This window comes from Nesoenas mayeri, assembly GCF_963082525.1.
Source record: "Nesoenas mayeri genome assembly, chromosome: 7".
In the NCBI taxonomy this organism is placed as follows: domain Eukaryota; kingdom Metazoa; phylum Chordata; class Aves; order Columbiformes; family Columbidae; genus Nesoenas; species Nesoenas mayeri.
In genome coordinates this window covers 28,508,726-28,528,436 of record NC_137551.1, presented here as the reverse complement: position 1 = coordinate 28,528,436, position 19,711 = coordinate 28,508,726, and the positions used below count along the sequence as shown (strand labels likewise).

General features: G+C 40.1%; 1 protein-coding gene across 1 annotated transcript in view; it reads left to right on the top strand.

The window, feature by feature from the left end:
• The window catches only part of SORCS1 (sortilin related VPS10 domain containing receptor 1), a gene marked incomplete at its 3' end in the record, with an annotated part of 285,174 nt that overhangs the window by 220,242 nt on the left and 45,221 nt on the right, over positions 1-19,711 (top strand). The window contains exons 10-16 of the mRNA XM_080347835.1: positions 2,677-2,823; positions 9,660-9,762; positions 10,247-10,323; positions 11,551-11,642; positions 12,492-12,599; positions 13,688-13,805; positions 15,608-15,738. Coding sequence (XP_080203961.1) covers positions 2,677-2,823; positions 9,660-9,762; positions 10,247-10,323; positions 11,551-11,642; positions 12,492-12,599; positions 13,688-13,805; positions 15,608-15,738 — 776 coding nt within the window. The remainder of the gene's footprint in view (positions 1-2,676; positions 2,824-9,659; positions 9,763-10,246; positions 10,324-11,550; positions 11,643-12,491; positions 12,600-13,687; positions 13,806-15,607; positions 15,739-19,711) is intronic.

Below are 19,711 nucleotides of genomic sequence, written 5' to 3'. Positions count from 1 at the left end.
AGAAAATAGAAGTTTTTTCATGGTGCCACATCATGTTCTCCTTTCTCTTATCGTGTAAGTCATCAGGACCTTTCACTCAGAGGCTGTTATTTCAGTGTATGGGCTGTCTGCTGTTGGACCTTGTAGAGGATGAGAAGACTACTCCTGGAGTGACACTATTCACCCTTCTGCATGTTGGACGGAGCAGGGTGTGAGAATAGCTCTTCTCTCCACCACCTTCCAGTTCCACTTCATAAGTAGCACATTGGACTCGGCATTCAATGGGTTTGCAGTCACAAAGGATCTGTCCTGGAGACCATCTCGTAGAGCAAGGGAAGAGCAAGAGTCACTGGCCATTGGGCCTGAGTGCCTTTTCTAGTTCCTGCACCTCTCCAATGATGTGGTACAGTTCTGCTTGGCTTTGTAGTTGGATTGATCCACAGAAAGAGAATTCTCCCTGTGGGAATCCATGCCTGAAGTCATAACAGACCAGGAGACGTGTTTATAGCTATGGTATATATGCCTATCACTGTGGAATTTTTTTTTTTAGCAGTATGCATCTTAGATAGGAAGTGTATGTGTGTATGTTTGGTATATGAAGCTGGAGATGGGGGACTGAAGAATGTGTTTTGAGTTGTGTGTTTAAGTGTCCTGTATTAATCTTTCACTAAAACTGTAAACAGCATTTGTATCTGTAGACAATATATTCAAGGTGGTGAGGACTGTCTACAAAGTCTGTGGGAGCTGACAGAGTGCTCTGCTCTCTGACCACTTACTTGCATGAGACTTTCTCTGTTACGATTTTATGAACAGCACAGGTGAACATTGTGTGTGTTGTGGCTGTGTATACAACATGTGTATCTCTTCCTACTGAGAGAACACAAACATGTGTAGTGTGTGCAGGTCTTTTTTTAAGATAAAGCTGTCCAAGAATGACCGTATAACTTACATTTGCTTTCTCTGGAAAGGATTCTGAGTCCCAGCCCTTGACTAGAATCATAAAAAGAAAAATTCACAGGATTTCAGAACACATGTATCACCCAATATATAAAATGTTCTTTAATCATTTATGGGCAGCATTTCACAGGGGCGGTATAATACAAATATTTCTGGACAACAACAAAGAAAATTACAAATGGAGCAATAGGCTCTGGCCTCTGGTAGTAAAGACAGAACTATGTTATTTTTCCAGCTCTGTCTATTCATGCAGTATCACTCGGAGACAAAGTACACTTGTCTTATCAGGGTTACTCTCTATAGCAACAAAGAAATCTTGAATATTTACTTGGACAGTACCAAACAATTCAGCTAAGTCATTGAAAATACTCTCCTTTTTTATGTTTATATCAACAATAACTTAGTTAACTACTTAATTTGAAGACTGTTGCCCATTATAGCAAGTCAGATCTAAGTCTTTATGTAACTTCAAATGAAATTCAGTGCCATTGCTCAAGGAGAAAAGTGCTGTTCAAAGTGATTAAGTACACCAATGTTCTGTACAAATGCACTGTGCCCTGGTAGTCCCACAGCATGTGACTAAAAGTGCAATAAGGTCCTACTCACTGGGAGCTCTTGCATCCAAATCCAGCCACATAATTAAATCAGTTGAGCTAGAACAAACTCTGAATCTGCTGTGTAACTGTTTGCCACATGATACCATTTAAGTAATAATCTCTATAAATAAAAAGTCTTGATGAATGATTCTGTGTGCTAGTTCTGCACTGTAAGAAGAGATGAGGTGGATGACAGAACAGACTTGCTGGAAACCAAAAAGTTTTTCACTTCCGCCCTCCTTTTACCAATTTTACTTCCCTTTTTATTGCAGCACTCAGATTGCAGAATGACACTCTAACAAATTCATTCGCAAGCTGCAGCAGCTATTGGGCTATTGATTTTCAGTGTACTGAGAAGATGGGAACATTCTGCAGTGTGAGCTGTGATTTGAGGCTGAATTTTTTTCTCCCCACTTTTGGGCTTGTTTCCAACATGAGTCTGTTAGCATCACATCTTTACAAAATCCTCTTGCAGGTCTGTGGGGTAAAACTGTTGAGTAAAACATCAGGGAAAAATGAAAGGGTGAGAATCTCCTTGTTCGCTCTGTAACTAGCATTCTGGGTGGCCTTGCTTTTAAGTCACCAATGCTTTAGTTTCTTCAAAATACGAAACTGTAATAAAAATACCTCTGTGCCCCAAGTTGTCCTGTTGAAACACTGGTAATTATGAAACACATTAAGATCCTTATATGAAATGTCTTAAGCAGGCTGTATGAGAAAAGAAGCACTGAACTGCAAGTTTATGCATGCATTGCCATTTTCTTTGTGAGACCAAAATTGCTGCTGTTTCCTGCTATTGCAGTGCAAGAGACAAATAACTGCCCTGTACATATTTCATCCTCAGGGGGAAGGATGCCTGCACAGTGAATAGATTGTCAGTTTACAGATAAGGCTGCTGGCATTGTACCATGTTCCCATGCTCACTCTGAAATACAAACTTTCTCCTCCATTTGTCAATTTTCCACCTGTGATAGTCTTAGCTTGTCCTCAGCACCTCTTGGATGCTCCTTGGCAATTCTTACCCTGACATCTACCACAGTGACACAGCCACAAGATCCGTGTTGGATTTCACAGAGCAAGAGACACACATGCACGGAACCTGTGTCGGCTTGATCTATTTTTCAGCCATGTCAATTTTTCCTAGGTAGCAGGGATAAAGGGAATGTTCTTGGCCAACAAGAAGATTGACAACCAAGTGAAAACTTTCATCACCTACAATAAAGGGAGAGACTGGAGTTTGTTGCAGGCACCAGACACTGATCTGAGAGGAAACCCTGTTCACTGTCTCCTAGTAAGTACCTGGAGGGGAACTAGGGGGGTGGTAACATCCCAGAACTACCAGATAACACAAGAAGGAAAGGGCAGTTTCTCTCCATGTGGTGTATCTCATGGAGGGAATACTGCATATTAAAAGTACAGTACACCAGGCTTCAGCTGCCAGGTGGTATTGTAAGAGCTGGTGTTGTAATTTAACTTAATTTAATTTCTGGAACAAAAGGAAGCATCATAGATCAGCTTCCTGCTGCACAATTGATGGTCTCCCCTTATGCAGCAGATGCAGCTGGACATCGTTTCTGCGCAGTTGATTCTCTGGACACTAGATGGGAGGAGTGAGCTGTTGTAGCTCAGGAACTTTCAGGGACCTAACAACTTGAGACAGGCTCAAAGGAGAGTTCTGATTTCTTTCAGGCCACTCTGTAAGCAATATTAATATTTATCATTTTCTCTTTGAGCTCAGAATTGAGAATCGACACATTCAGCCAAATATTTGCATAGCTATATGTTTGGTGTATATTGTATCTGCCTCTGAACTTATTGATATAGATCAGCATATAGATAAGTCTTTAATCATCATTATATGCAAACAGTTTCCAAGAGTGAAAGTGAAATATAAACAGTGTAAATAAAATTGGAGATCTCTGTCAAAAAGAAAACTTGAGCCAATCTTGGCATGTTTTTCAGCTGATATAATTTATACATAGTAGTGGGATATTACTTGGAACCTCAGCCTTTGGGATTCTCAATAGCTTTTATATTACAAAAAAATTAACATGGTTCCAGGCAGAATCAGGAGCACTGCTTACACTGCTCTTCCTCCTGCTGTCCTGTACCTGCATGTTATTCTCCATCAGGGGTGGGATGGGGTATTTCTCATTTTGAGGCTGTATGTTTGTTAGAATCTAAAAATCAGCATTATATTTCATGTATTGTAGTAAGTAGCTGAATGCTACAGTAATCTCTTAACTAAACTCCATGTTATTGCAAGAGCTGTTCAAATAACTGGGTTTTTTGACTGAGCCAAAATGTAAGCCTTTCATTTTCTTTCCAGTTTGGGAAAAAAAAAGAAATAGGGAGGACAGAGGGTCAAACAGAAGAGGTATTTCAGAGCACGACTAAATTTGTGTGGGTTTGTTTTCTTCTTCCAACTTTTTAAAAAATGTAACTAAGGACACTTCAATATTAAATCTTTCTATAAGATGAAAACCAAAAAGGTGACATTGAGAAAATTTCACAGATGTAAAACAATTGAGTTTTTTGGAAGGGGCTATGTGTAGAAGCCTTTGTGTTTCAAATACATTGTAATCTAGTTCTAATTCAAGTGAACATATCTTGTAAATATTCCCCACATTTACCTTTTCAAATTATGACTAATTTTATCAGAATCAAAATATTTTTAATAATAAAAATGATATGAGAGTGTAATATTTTGGGGGGCTGGCAAGACAGAAGAAGTAAAAACCATGCAGCAAGTTAAAGAATTAAATAAACTCTATTATTTTTCCATAAATTTGAGGTTTACCTTTTGAGAAGAGGTCTTTCTTGGTATTGTTGTGCACTGCTCAAGAGAGATCTGACTTGCCATTGTGGTTATAAATGAGCCAACGGTACTGCTCTGCAGGGTCCTTATGGAACAGTCATTTGCAGGAACTGTGTGTTTTATACAGAAGCGTATGCTGCCACTGCAGTTATCCACTGCATAGTGGAAGTGGTCCTTCGACTGTGTATAAACCAGGACTGGATGGTTCTTATGGAGTGAGGGGATTATGGCTCACTTACACCTTCCTATCCATACTATATCTGCTACTATACTCATGGGCACCTGAGAACACAGTTTCATTTTATGTAAAATGAGACCAGATATGCCTGAACAAACTAGAAATAAGTCTCTTGGGGGTGGTAAACTTGAACAAGCTGGGCAAGGGGTCATGAGCAAGGGCAGAAGTGTGGGCACTTGTGGGGACCCATTGAGACCTGATCCAGAGAAGCTCTTGGTTCTCTGTGGATTGCCTTTACACCTTTGCAGCTCCACTGTGCACTGTTTAAACACTGGTTCATTTTTATTTTGTTCTCTGTGCAACAGTGTAGTTGCCCTAAGAACTGCTTCCAGCATTGAAAACTTGATGTAGGCTTGTCTTTCTGTTTTTGCTGGAAAGCAACCCACTTCTTAAATGCTCTGTGACTTGTGCTGGGGTAGGCATCTCAGGTCCACAAATGTCTGTTGGAATTGGACCATGATTTCAGGGTGGTAAGGGACAAATCCTCAATGACCTTAAACTGTGTAGCTCAGTCTTTGTGTTTCCAGAAGAATGGAAAGGAACTTCATCAGCTCTTCCCTGCGGTAATGCTAGAGGAATGAATAGCCACATTTATTTTTAACTCACGTAAACAGGCAAGAAACCTCTTTCATTGCCTGACCCTGTCTGCCTCCATCATGCTTAGGTTGTCAGAAGCTAGTGGAAAGGTAGCAGAGCAGAGATCATTAGCTGAACATACAGGGTCTCAGGTGGTCAACTTGCAAATTTGCAAGAAAGGAAATACCTGAAATCTGAACAAAACTGACTTGTTGGGTCCTTTACAGGAACAGGCAGTCTGCCTCAAACAGAAAGGAAAGATAGGGGCACAGAAAATGTACCAAGACCACAAAGTAAACCAGTAATGATACGAGACAAGCTATTTAAAAATCTGATTTGAGCTTAACAGTTAATGGTGGGGGAAGATGAAGACACAATATGAAGCTCAAGGAAATTTTGAAAGCAAAGCACTGAAAGTGTGTATTTCTGGAAATAAGTCAGGGGTCCATAATGACATTCTACTGAGGAAAAGCATGGAGAAAAGGAATTGTTCCCTACTCTGAGGCAATTCTGTTCCTTGTCAATGTAACATAGCTGTAGTATTTAAACAGTTCACAAACTCCACTCACCTCTTTAGCCATATTCTGTCTATCTCTGCATCACCAGAAGTTTTACCTCCTTATAGCAATTGCTCCTCTTCCATCTACATATTGTTCTTGGCATGATCCTGATTCTCCTTATGGCATAGAGAAGTGATTTCCTAATAGTCCATTTTACATCTGGCTTAGCTCCCATCCTTACACCAAAGCAGTTACAAATGCTTTCACACTGCTGGTTTTCAGGATAATTGTCTCTAGCAATATCTTGGGACAGGGCAATGGATTTATGTTCCAGCTTGCAGGCAGAATGGGATCTGCCATTTCCCAGAGTGAAGGTCCCCAGCCTCTGAGTACAATGCTGTGTTCTTCGTGCATCTGGTCTTTAAACATAAGCTAAGGGAGAGTTAATGCAGAAATAAGTACGTAACAGATAAGTTGGCAGCTAAGGAGGTTGAGAGGGAATCTGGTTGAAACACAAGGCAAGACAGACAGAACCATCCCTCTACCAACAGTACACTTGAAGTGCTTTTTTTCAAAGCAACTCAAAGATTTTTTTGCATTTTTTGCAAGATGACTCTGAATAATAAGGATGGAGGAAAGCAATGAAATTCCATCTAATCCCAAGGTTTTATTTTTCTTGCTTATACCACTTGTTTTCTAAGATGAATACATTTAATCTTCATAAAATAGCTGTCAAGGTATTATATCCCAAAGATGCTGGTTTTGTTTGACTCTTACCTTGTGCTGTGAAGTGGTTAGCTGAGGAGTAATTCTATATTGCAAGTTATGGTTGTCTGTCTAGGAGAGTTAATCAATTAGCTTTCAAGGATAGTCTTGTGGTTAAAATAGAGGGTTGAATCTCAGGAGAATCTTGATTCAATTTTTAGGCCTATTTCCAATTTCGTGTGTGACCTTGGGCAAGTCATTTATTTTCTTTGTGCCTCCCTTCCCTAGACATCTGTTTATTCCCTCCCACATTTTGTTTGTCTTGTCTATCTGAATTATAAGAATTTCAAGACACAGAGCCATTTTTCATAAGGGGGGGCATTCATGCCATCTGCTACAGAATAATTTAGGCATCTAAGTGAGATGTTTTGAATATCTCTCCTGGAAGTGTTTATCTCTTTTCGTTGCTCCTTGTCCTTGCAGGTGAGCAAATACTTTGACTACACCCCTAGTTTGTGAATGGTATCTGGTATCATCCTTGTGATATAATACTTTGCCCTACTCCTGATCAGGGACAGTCACTAATAGCTGGTTTGTGTGTGTCATGCCATTGACGATGGTGCAGCTGGGCTTTGCAGAACTGCCAAGAAGTGGGTTGTGGGTATTTATGAGAAATTTTACTAAAGATCAATGAGCCTCCTGAGAGGGGAGCATAAAAGTGCTGGCTTGAAAAATATTAAGCAAAGTAACGAACTCCAGTGTGACAGTAAAAACAGTGGCAGTGAGCAGATCAATGGGCTATGTCACTCATGCTTTATCTTCTACCCAGGTTGTAAATGCTCAATGGCAGTGGTTGTCTTTCCCTTGGTGTTTGTTCAGCACCTAGCACACCTGGGTACTAGGCAATGACAGAGAAACCCAAAACTGGTGATTCTGATGATAATTATTTCAGTTGCCTATTGGTAACAACAAGAAGGATAGAGGCAAGTAAAGAAAATTCTAGAAAACAAAGCTGAGATAATCTGTGTATGAGTTAAGCTGTTGGAGCTAGAGGATGAACACAAAGAGACCAACAGTTATGGTGGAAGACAAACTAGTCTGGAAAAATATCTGTCAGTGAACTATATAAGGATACAGATGGAGAAGGTGTATGTCAGGGATGGAGAGGAGGATGTTGCCACAGTAAGGATGTGAGATGGCCATGGGCAGCAACTTTAGGCATTTGGCTAGAGTGGGGAGGTCGGTTTTTACAGCATACCCAATTATCAATACAGTTTGTAAGCATTACTCCACTGCAACCAATAAGAAGTCATGCCACTAAAAATACACCCTCTCTCTGCTTAGTCAGCTGACTGGTTTTTAATAGATGAGATACATATTCCATTTCAATGTACTATATCTGTGAAACTAAGAAAATTTGAAAGAAAACTTCTGGTAGCACAAAGATTTGAGTCTAATGAGGTCCAGTCTCTGTCAGAGTGGGGAATTGGCTCAGTTGCTACCATTAGCCTACTGTCCTCAAAATGCTGAAGTGGGCTTGGAGTATGCTAGTTCTAAAAATGTGTTCTTTATTTAGGCTTTTCATAATGTATAACAATGGAAAAGTAAAGAATTCATGCTCTTGCAATGCTTTTCCACTTCCTGCATGCATGTCAGCTCGATTTGGTTTCCACTCCCTGCCTGTGCCCCCGGGCTGCTCCAGTGGCTGCCCTCACCAGGCTGTCAGGTGGAGTTAGGCTGCTCAGTACATTCCATTTGGCAGGTTGTGTTCCCTTCTGCACAAACCGTGTCCCCTTTTCCTGTCTCACATCTGAGAGCTTCCATCACTCCTCACCACCCTTATCCACCTTTGCCAAGAAAACAAAAAAAAGCCAACAACCTCCTGCTGTTCTCCACAGGGAGGTTTTCAATTCAGAGTCATAAACACCTGCCTTGAGAAGTGGTGGATCAGTGGGCTTCCCCCAGTGACTTATAGGGCTAAGTGTCCTGCAGAGGAAGCCTACAAAACTTTTGAGACTGCAGACCTAGCCTTTAGATAGCTGATATTAGACAAAATCACAGAATCACAGAACATTAGGGATTGGAAGGGACCTCAAAAGATCATCTAGTCCAATCCCCCTGCTGGAGCAGGAACATCTAGATGAGGTTACACAGGAAGGCGTCCAGGCAGGTTTTGAATGTCTGCAGAGTAGGAGACTCCACAACCTCCCTGGGCAGCCTGTTCCAGTGTCTGTCACCCTCACTGAGACAGAAAGACCTGCCTCCTTACAGCCTAAGGTCCTTCTGCCCAACCTCTCCTGCAGGGCCATGCAAGCTGAAGCATGGGCATTGCTTTATTTGTATTCCTGTGTGATGTCTTGAGTGAGCCAGTTTGCTTCAAGTTTTCTTGCCAATATTTTTCCAGCTCACTTCTCTTAGCTTGTTTCATAAAGGACTCTTCAGGAGGTTTGGAAGAAAAAAGTACTGAAAATAAAACCCAAGAGAAAACAAAAGTTTTCAGAATTTTCAGAACTATCAAACTACAGATTTGGAGGGAATTGTTATAGCAACTTTGGAAATCTGCCTGTCTTACTTTCCTGCTCACCTCATTTATTCTGTACAATTCCTGTCTGAGTACCTGACATACAAAATCAATAACAAACAGGTGAGGTTTTCAGAGATGTATTTATCTTGAAATCTCAAAGGTCACATCCAGGTGGGGTAATGAAGCATTTTATTAAATAACTCTTAAATGAACACTTTCCAGTCTTGCTACTTCTTCTTAGTGCAGTGCAGAAGAGAGTCATGTGTCAAAAATACACAGAGTCAAAGAAATGGTATGACACTGCCTTAATTAAGTTGTTTCTCATGGCTCGTTAGTGATGACTCAGCACCACACCAATAGGGTTATATTGCCTCTTGTTGCAGAGATAACTTGGGCACTATCACTCCAGGAGTCACTTCATATCTGCAGCCTTGCTTGCTTCTCAAGAAAGCTAGGAGCCAGGGAGCTGGGTAGTCCTTACCATTACCTGTTCTTGCAAGCCTGGTTGCCTCCTTTGTGGGTACAGCCTCAAAGATCTTGTCCTTTTGAGAGGGTTTCAGCCTAGTGAATCAGTATCCCAGTGGAATGGGTTGTGTTCGAAAATGATAGTGAAGCTCTTGCAACAGAACCAGGAGGGTGGCCATGCCTTTCTAAGTGTGGCTGACTGTGGCAATTGGTAAGTAATACAGAAAGATGCTGTATATTTCAAAACCTTTAAGGAACATGTTGTGTCTGCTTTTTACTTTTATTTCACCTTTCTCCATAGCCCTACTGCTCCCTTCATCTTCACCTGAAGGTCTCAGAGAATCCCTACACCTCAGGAAACATCGCCAGCCGAGACACTGCCCCTAGTATTATCGTAGCTTCAGGTATGAAACATTTAAAGATTGCCTGTTTATGACATGCAAACACTAACAAAATCTTGAGTTTGTGATGGGTGTGGCAGGTGTTGACTGGATTGTGGGCTGTCACACTATCAGTATTGGGAAGGAATACAGTCTGGTAAATTGGAAGTCCTTATGGACCTTCAACTTGTCATGTTTTAACGGAAACTGGTCTTCAAGACTGAGATCACTTCTAGCTCTCTACTCCCATGAACATAAGATTAAAATCAGGGCATTTCCTTTGCATATGGAGGTATGTAGAGCTGTACAGATTGGATCTTTTACATATATTTTCTTCAAACTGAAAGTCCTTCCCCTTTCTCTCTCCATCCTCTCCCTTTCCCTCTTTCTTTTCCCAAAACTGGAAATTTTATAATTGCAAAAGGTAAATAAATACATCTACTCCCCTGATTTGCTAATTCTACTATTTCTTAGAGTGTTACATCACTAACCAATGCTCATTTTACAGGTAATATAGGCACTGAACTATCAGACACTGACATCAGCATGTTTGTTTCTTCTGATGCTGGGAACACTTGGAGACAGGTAAATGACACAGAATCACAAGTTTAAATAGTAATCATATGAAATTGTCATAAAAGTAGATTCTAACTGTCATTTAGTTTTTGTTTCTTTTGGTTCAGCGTAGCTTTTTGTGAATGTTTACAAAAGCATAATTTTCCCTTCCAAGAAGTAGAGATGCTCAAAGAAAAAGACTGAATATGTCATTAGACTTCTTATAACAGAAAATTATTTTTATAATTCTACTCGTAGTTTGACTTCAGTTTAAACCTGTAGCAAAGTAAATAGATTAAAATATTAATACTAAGGGGAGAAAATGTGTTTCTGTTTGCTCTTGTACATCCCCTATAACAAACAAACCGTTCTTCTCTTTGTCCATGATTATACTGTCCTGAGAATCAGCAGTTGCACCTAGTCTATCCCTCACTTGTGTGGGACTCATTTCACCTAGGTTGAGTGCTCCAAAGTTCAGTATTCATATAAACTGATTATTTTGCCTTGCTCGTAAATTAATGGAGAAAAAGACAGAGTTCAGTTTATCTTGTTCCAAAGCTAACAGTCTTTCTATTAATTGTGGAAAGAGGCTGGATTATGAAGTTAAATCAAGTTCCTAATATCTAGCGGAACCCCACCTCTAAACAAAGCATTGCTACCCTTTAATGTGTTTATCCCCAGAACAGAAAATTCTATTATTCCTATTTTCTGGATGAGATATAAAGTCATAAAGAGAGTGACTTTCCTAGACTAACAAATGCTGCCATCTAAACTAGAGAGCAGATGTTTGCAGAAAGCCAATACGAAAGAGACACAGGAAAAGGAAGTATTTAAAAATATTTGGTATTCCAAGAGTCTAATTATTTTACAATATTTGACCAGCCCTCGTTTGTCCATATACATCACTTACATGAGACAAGTCCAGGTATGTGCAAATAGAAGTTCTTTAAACAAAAAAAATCTCATCAAAAGGAGGGAAATTGTTAATCCTCACAAAAAAATCATGTTTCTAATATTCTGTGAAGGAGAGGCAGAATGCAATTCCCAAGCATCTGGAAAAATAAAATAAACAAACAAACCAAAACAACAACAAAAAAACCACACACAAAACCCGACCCAACCAACCAGCCAACTTCCTTAGCATATACCTGTTCTCTGTCATGAGTCATGATCATACGTAAAGAACTATGATGTTTCTTGATACTAAGGAAAAGAAATTTAAATATACTTTTTTTTTTTTTTTTTTTTTAATATAAGATCTTTGAGGAAGAGCACAGTGTTCTGTACCTGGACCAAGGTGGAGTACTGGTGGCCATGAAACACACATCTCTGCCAATTAGACACCTCTGGTAATAACGCTGCCCTTGCTAAATGTCTGCTGTCCCTGTTTTCAGATGCCAGGAAGCAGGCAGGCTGCATCCAGAGTTTTCTGTAGCTACAAGCTAGAAAATATCAGTTAAGATACTGGCAAATGTTAACTCAGGTAAAGCTAAGACATCCTGGCAATTCCAGCTTACATAGTTTCAGCTTGACCAGATCTGAGATATTGTCAATGTAATTCCACATTAGTTTGGCTTCTTGAGTTTGGTTATTTATGTAATATGTATCTGGATTACGGCTTTGTCTTTTAGTAAGTTACCAAAATATTATTTATTTTCAAAATTATTGATTTACTTGTCTTCTATGTGGCAGGCAGCTGTTATGAACCAGAATTTCTTTGAACAGATTCAGGGTTATACAGCCAAAGGCAAAAGTGCTTTCACTTAGATCCACCTCTGGGAAGAATGCTGGTCAGAAGAGACAGAGCTCTTGTGCTGCATAAATCTAACCTCCGTAGAATGTCTTATGTTTGGAATCCAAAAATAAGATGCTCAAAATCACTTGTTTATTTTTTAAAAATCCTAGCCCTAGGTTACATTTTTATCTTAAAACATCAATCTCTAACATAACTTTCTTAGTTTCTGCCACTTAAGTATTGGCCATGGGTAACAAGCATGATGCCAAACAAGCTTGATCAGTGCTCTGATTTATGATGCTTCTCAAAAAGAATAGTCATTTAAAGGACTAAAAATGCAGTATCCAAGAAGAGAAGCTGCTTTCCATACCTCCATAGCAACTGTAGTGGACTAGAGAATCTCCTCAAATGAAGTAGGAAGAGAGTAAGGAAAGAAGATACTAAATTCTGCTTTCTCCACTAGGTTAAGTTTTGATGAAGGGAGATCTTGGAGCAAGTACAGTTTCACATCCCTCCCACTGTTTGTAGATGGAGTTTTAGGGGAACCTGGAGAGGAAACCCTTATCATGACGTAAGTGAGCATGCCATCATGCTGCTGTCGATGGGAACTGCACCGTAAATGTCTTATGAGGGTTGTTCATGACATAATAGTGTTTCTGGTTGGGGACCAAACCAAGTGCTCTCTGAAGCTAGGAGTATGCAATCTTCTTTTGCTAAATCATCAATGTTTATTTGTGATGTTATTAAGGGAATGACAATATGGTTCCTTGTAAACTGCAAAAACATTATCACTTAGCTTATCAGCATGAAACCTGACTCCTCCAATTGAATGTGATTTAAAGCAGAGTTACTCTTGACATATAAATATTTGAAAGAAAAATGAGGGGTATTTTTATAGCTGTGTTTTTGCTGCTACTCTATTTTTGCCTGAGACAGAAAAATGAAGACATTCTTTTGTAAAAATGAATGACAAAATGTTGCCTGAAGGCTGACTCATGAAAAATTATGATTAGTTTCAATGTGTTATGCTGAGTTCTGCGTGGTGCATAAATCTGGATTTACCCTGCCAGATATTGTGACATTTTACCTGGGATCAAATTTGCAAAAATAGGAGGAAAATTTAATTTCTGTCTGTAAAAAATGGACTGACCTGTAATAAACGGAATATGTGTCTTGGAAACTAACCTGAGTTCATAGAGATGCATGAAGAATGATCTCTTCAGGTTCTGATTTTAATTTGAGTGGAAGGGATTCCCAAAGCCCATAATTGAGATATCAAACTCCTGTAGGTATAACTGTCTCCAGACCCATGTTCTCTTTATAGTCATTGGGGGATTGGACTAGATGATCTTTTGAGGTCCCTTCCAATCCCAAACATACTGTGATACTGTGATTTTGGGGATTGATATAAGTGGGAGGATCTTGATTCACAGAATATGTGTGACATGCAATTTTTAAGATTGTTGTAGGTATTAAGGAGCCTAAGTCACATGTTCATCATGTCAGTTGAGTAAAAATGCACTCCTAAACAATAATCTCTGCTTGAAATCTGTGGGTGACTATACCTCTGTATGCTGGTTGAACTATGACACTCTGTAACTACCAGGCTCCATCTGGTGCTGCATTTTACTGTGTGCTTTTTTCTGCTCTGTTCTGTAGAGTGTTTGGCCACTTTAGCCACCGCTCAGAGTGGCAGCTGGTGAAAGTAGACTACAAGTCCATTTTTGATCGGAGGTGTGCAGAAGAGGACTACAGGCCCTGGCAACTCCATAGCCAAGTGAGAAGCAAGGAGTCTGGGATCTGACCTGAAGTAGCTAATGGTCCTACAGTTAAAGAACAGTGTGATCTGATGTCTTTTCCTCTTTCTTTGGGGTATCAAATTGTCCCTGACTGGATGGGTCTGTTTTGTTACACAGGCGTGTTGTACTCAGGTTGCACTCTGTGGGACCCAAAGGATGAACAGCTCCCTTTTGGCTTGTTCTGCAACTAATGAATTAGAGGCTGTGTTGAAGAAGAAATAGAGGTTTCAGTCTCCATGCAGGCAATTAGCTCAGACTTATCCAAAGCTGAGGAATGCAACAACAGCTGAAGCACCGCTGCTGAAAGAGGCCTGAACTCCTTCAGTCTAACATCTCCCATCCAATTTCCCTGTCATTACCTCCTTTTTTTCCTCCATCCTCTGTATCCTCAAAGCCAGTATCTTAAAACCCTTCTAGTGCTCTCACACTTCTTTTTCCAGATTTCTACCCTCACACTTCCATTTCTTACTCACTTGGTTTCCTCCTTGATCCATCTTTCTGAGCAGTGGTACTTCTGCTGGGGGCTGGGGAATGTTGGGCACCCATGCCCTGTCCTTTGCATCCTGATTGCAGCTGCTGCATCACTCCTGGAACCATTGCTTAAGTGCCCAACAAGGTAACACACTTCACACAGTGCCTGTGCCTGCCTTAGGGCAGCTTCCCAGCTCTGCCAAGTTTGACACAGCAGCCTGTATTATAGCAGGTTAGAATAAAATAGGGCCCAAATTCTGAGGTTTCATAAACACCACAGGCTCCACTGAAGTCTAAAGCAATGCACCCATTTATATCATCAAAGGTTGTATTTCTGTATATATCTTGCTGGGCAAGAATTTAATAATGAATATGAAATGAATGTAGCTTGACTCAGACTAGCAGCTCACACAAGGCACAACTCCACGCTAAAAATACCAATTGCAGTTATGACATATATCGTTAGATGTTGAAAATCAGTACAGCTTCCTTGAAATTCAAGGAGGAACAGCGTTTTACACCAGTTGCTATTCGGGCCCTTCTGTTTCATGGGCTAATCAAAGCCATGAAAAGTTTCCCCTTCCTGCAGTGATTTTAACAGCATGAAAAGTGAGACCCCACTGTATTTTTTTCTTTCTTGTGCTTGCATAAGCAAAAATGCCAAGGATTTTGCAGTATATCTTTGAGGATGTTGGCTTTGGAGCTTGCAGGACTATTTTAAGGAAAGCTGCTGTGGACTCTTGCCTTTTGATTTGCTTTCCATTGAAATTACAAAGCTGAGTCCTGTTCCCTAGATAGAAATATTTAGCAGGCTGCTGAAGATAGCAGTGAAAAGACAAGGAAGTTTTAGCATCCACATAAGAAGTCAAACCCTGTAACACCTGAACTCAGGGTCTGTGGAAAGTATTTACGCAATACTAGTTTCTACTACAAAATTATTATCAAAGAAATAGGCCCTGCTCTGTGTCTCAGATTGCAGAGGGATCAGATTGTGTTTTCAGTTGCTGTGATACCTGATCTATAAGTGAGAAATGGGCCTGAATCAATTGCTCATTGGCTTTGGAACAAATTCAGAGCTGAATCAAATACATAAGTAAGCTCAGATAATTTCTTATTGTGTATTGGAAAAGCTGTTTTGGTTTAAGTTAAAGCTTCAGTAGCTTTAACGAGCTCCTGTGTACTGACATGGCATTTGACTTCCCATCTTCTTTCCTTGAGTCACAGCTCCTATTACACAGGTTTGGAAAAGTGGAATGATACAAATAGCCTGGTGGGCGTCAGAGAAATATATTTTTGTTTTTGTTTCCAGGGAGAGGCTTGCATCATGGGAGCAAAAAGGATCTACAGGAAGCGCAAGTCGGAGAAGAAATGCATGCAAGGAAAATATGCTGGGGCTATGACCTCGGAGCCATGCGTGTGCACAGAGGCAGACTTTGACTGGTGAGCAACGGGCACAACAACCATGTGCTTTCTATCACAGCAATGCAGAGCTCACTAGAGAGCATGTAGCCTTGCAGAGAGTAGATATTTATAAACATCTAAGTTGCTAAATAGGTTGCTTCTTGATAGTAGGTATATCAAAAGAAAGAAAGGTGGAATAGATATCTGTAATTTGCTAGGGCTCCCACAAAAGTGATGCTCAACAGACCATTTTACAGGTGACATCTGAGCTCTAAGATAGAAGGTCCATTTAGCACATCTAACCTCATCATGACCAGGGGTGGCTGTGAACGTACTATGTATGTTTTACATTCAGTGTGCGGGGAAAAACAAACAAACAAACAAATACCCAACAACCTTCGTACATACACACACGTGTAAAAGTAAATATTACAAAGTGAGCCTTCAGCTTCTGGAAATCAAGTATCTAGGGAATTCCTGGGTTATTCATTATATCTGCACTGTCATGTCTGATAGTGTCTAACAGACATTGCCCTCATGATTTATGTCAATCTTCTTCTAAAGCCTTTTCTCCTCTGCCGTATGATATAGGAAATGGAGTCCATTAGTGAATGGCGTGATTAAAATGTTCAGCTTCTAGTTTCATTTCAAGATTCCTTTGATGCACAGCAATTTGCATGAAAAGGCAGAGAACCACATTATTGAAACTGGCTGTCACCTGTTTTCTTTAAGTCTGAGATAATCCTGAGTATCCTAGAAGAGAGAAATGGTGGCTCTTTGGCAGTGCTGATAAACCCACTTTGTGGCTCACACAGCTACATCTATGCCATGTTATTAATTAAATCCAGAAGCTGTAACATCTCATGAATATTTTGTTTCTTGCTATATAAGTTCACTCCAGGATGTTGAAAATGTACAGCCTTTCTCTCCTCACCCTTCCATAACGAGTACATATATTGATTTTGCTATGTAAAATCTCGGAAGGCTTTTCCGTGTGTCAAAAAAAAGTAAATCCTCTTGCACCAAATAATAAAAAATTATGAGCATACTTGGGTATGGATTATCTTCATGTGGTTTCCTGATGATTTCCTCATCTTCCAGTGAGTTCTTTGTTAGGGAGAAGATACCTCAGTTCTGTGTGTAGTTCATCACATAGGTGCCCAAAGGTCCAAGGTTTCAGCTGTTTGACATATCTCTAGTAATGTGAAAAAGGTAGCAGCCAACAAGAAAAAAAAAAAAAAACCAACAAATCCCTGTAGATTTTGACTTTCCTGTTGAGCGTGCATTACAAAGCTGTGTCAGGCTTGTGCCCAGGCTCAAGAAAATAACTGCTGGGATTGACTCACGGTCAGTCTGTTAGTGGTTAAATCCCTTACGCTTGTAAGGAACATGCACTCACAAACCCTTCTGATAAAAATATGCTTTCCTTTTGGAACTACACTCTCTCTGAGAATGTATGTTCTTATTTCATTAGAATTGGTTGTGTAGCTTGCTACTACAAAACTTCATTGCTAGGTACAGGAGTACTACAGTGCCATTTGCTGGGGGAAACAGGTTTTTATTTCTTTTACATTCACTTTGAGTAAACTTTCTCCAAAAGGTCTGCTGGGTTGTAAGAGAATCTCTAAGAAAGCTTGGATGTCTGGGAATCCATGACAGACATCTGCAGGTCACATGCATCAACAAGACCCCTCCAATTTGTTAGAAGAGGCAGAATTAGGACTTTAGTAACATCATTTTGTTAAAAGTAGCCTAAGAGTAATAACCTTCAAAATATTGCAGATCTGTGTGCTGAGCTGACTGATAAAAAGCCTTCCTGACCTAATAGGGCCTTCCTCCTCCTGATGGAATCAGTTCTGGTTTAGAGCAGACTGTCATGATCCCCTGCAATTCTCTCTGAGCTCTTGTTATTCATATAGTCCTCAGATCTGAATTTTTACTTTATCCATTTCAGCTTCCTTCCACACCACCTCTGAAGAATAAAGACTGAAGCGTGCCTTTAAGCATCCATTGCAGAAATATTTACCAGCATTATTCATCACTTATTAATCTACTTAATAAAGTCAGGAGCGTAGTTTTACATAGATTTGGCAGAGAAGGACAGAAAAACCATAGGGAACAGAAGACAGAGATTTATTAAGGAAGGAGAAAAGAGATGATGAGAAAAAAACAATCCTACTGGCTCTACCGAATTCCTGAGCCTGGTTTTATTGTGCTAAGAAAGGCAAAGCTGCTGCTGCGCTGTAGCATTCAGTGCCTGCCTTGTTGAACACTGCACTGAGCTTCACTGCCCATACACCTGGCAGAAGTTGATCTGAAAAGTCATTTGGAGGAAAATGAGTGAATGAATTCTTGCTGTGAAAGGATGTCCTCTGTGGGGCCCTTCCTGCAAAAGGAAGAAGTGTTTTCACCATCCTCATGAATGACATTTCAGCAGTGCTTTTGAATTCTCTATTTCCCTTTTTGCTGGGCAAGGCTCTTAGTTGAAGGAAATTAAAGGAGACATCTGTCCCCCAGGCAGGGAGAAGCCCCTTAGCTGACTGTACTTGATTTTGCAATATTGAAATAAACTGGGTGCCTTTTTATATTAACATCATTGGTTACAGGACCCAGACTTGTATACAGAATTAAAGGCAACAATTATCCCTGCCCAAATCAGAGTAGGACTTTTTTTTTTTTCTATTTGAACACTGAATTTGTATCGAGAAAAGTTTATTACCTAAGCTTGTCAAACCTTGGAATAAAATAAAATTATCTGTATGGTTAGAAAAAGTGAAAAAAACAAACCTACACAAAAAGTGTTATTGCTGTTAATCCTGAGAGTGTCTTTTTATCAGTTCAGGGAAAAAAATGGTGGTTATAAAAGGCATAAAGATTTTATAATATTTTTTTCTCCTGGTAATAGCATAGAACTCCAGGTTCGTTTCAAATTTGTATTCAGCTCTTCCTCAGAGAAAAGGGCACAGTTGTTTATTGTTTTACACAGCAACGAAGCTGAGTGACATTCAAGATGACTGTAGTTTCTCCAGCCTTTGGAACCTCAGCTCTTCTGACAGCAGGCATCTCTTCTCAGGGGCTAGAACCTAAATTAGCTGGGACAGGGTTGGTGCTGCTGGTGGTAGTTCTGAGTGCAGGGGCTCAGGCTCACAGCCAGAGGGCAACAACGCTTCAGGAATAGGAGGAGTGGAACTCGGCAAAGCCCTCGGCACATCTGTCCTAGCAACGGCCTAGAAACGAGATTCTCCTTCTTCATTTAATTGATTTGGGTAAATGGATGACACCGTTACTTGTGCGTTATTAAAGCATTAATTTACCCGGTTTCTTTACACTATGTTCCTTCCTGCCATTTGAGCGTTATTACGGCAATATCTCTTCAGTAGAATCGCCTACTAGACGCAGATGGAAATCTTTGGTGATGTTTATCCTTCAGCTATCTGTCTCTCAGGTGCTTTAATAGAAGCTTTGACTCAAGTGTTGTACTGTCAGTTCTCCCTCTGAGAACCCACTGTCATTAATACCGAGGGCTTCTCCTATTGTTATTCTCCTATCTCACACCTTCCTGGGAAGTACATGCATGTTGATGCTGGTGCTAGTGACTTTGCAATTAAGTATTAGGCCTATTTATTTCACTGATGATATCAGCAAGGATCAGGCTCAGCCTTATCATTTTTTTTTTGTTGTCTGGCACTTAAATTGCAGACCTGCCTGCCAGATTTAGTTCTTATGCTAAAACATCAGAGTCCTGTGTCATGAGAAACTGTCCTGACAAACTGCAGGGAGGCAAAAGGCAGATATTGAATGTGGTTGGACTCTGTTGTCTTCACATGTTACCCACTCATTAGTTCAGACGATCATGCAAGTGCTAATTCTGAAATACACATACATTTGCACCCTTGGGTTAACTAACTTAGCTTTATCATTGAGATAGGCTTTGTTAGCTAATGAACAGTAATTTTTAACAAATTTTTAGTTCATTTTGAATGCTTGTAGAAAAGGCAGATTCACTATGCAA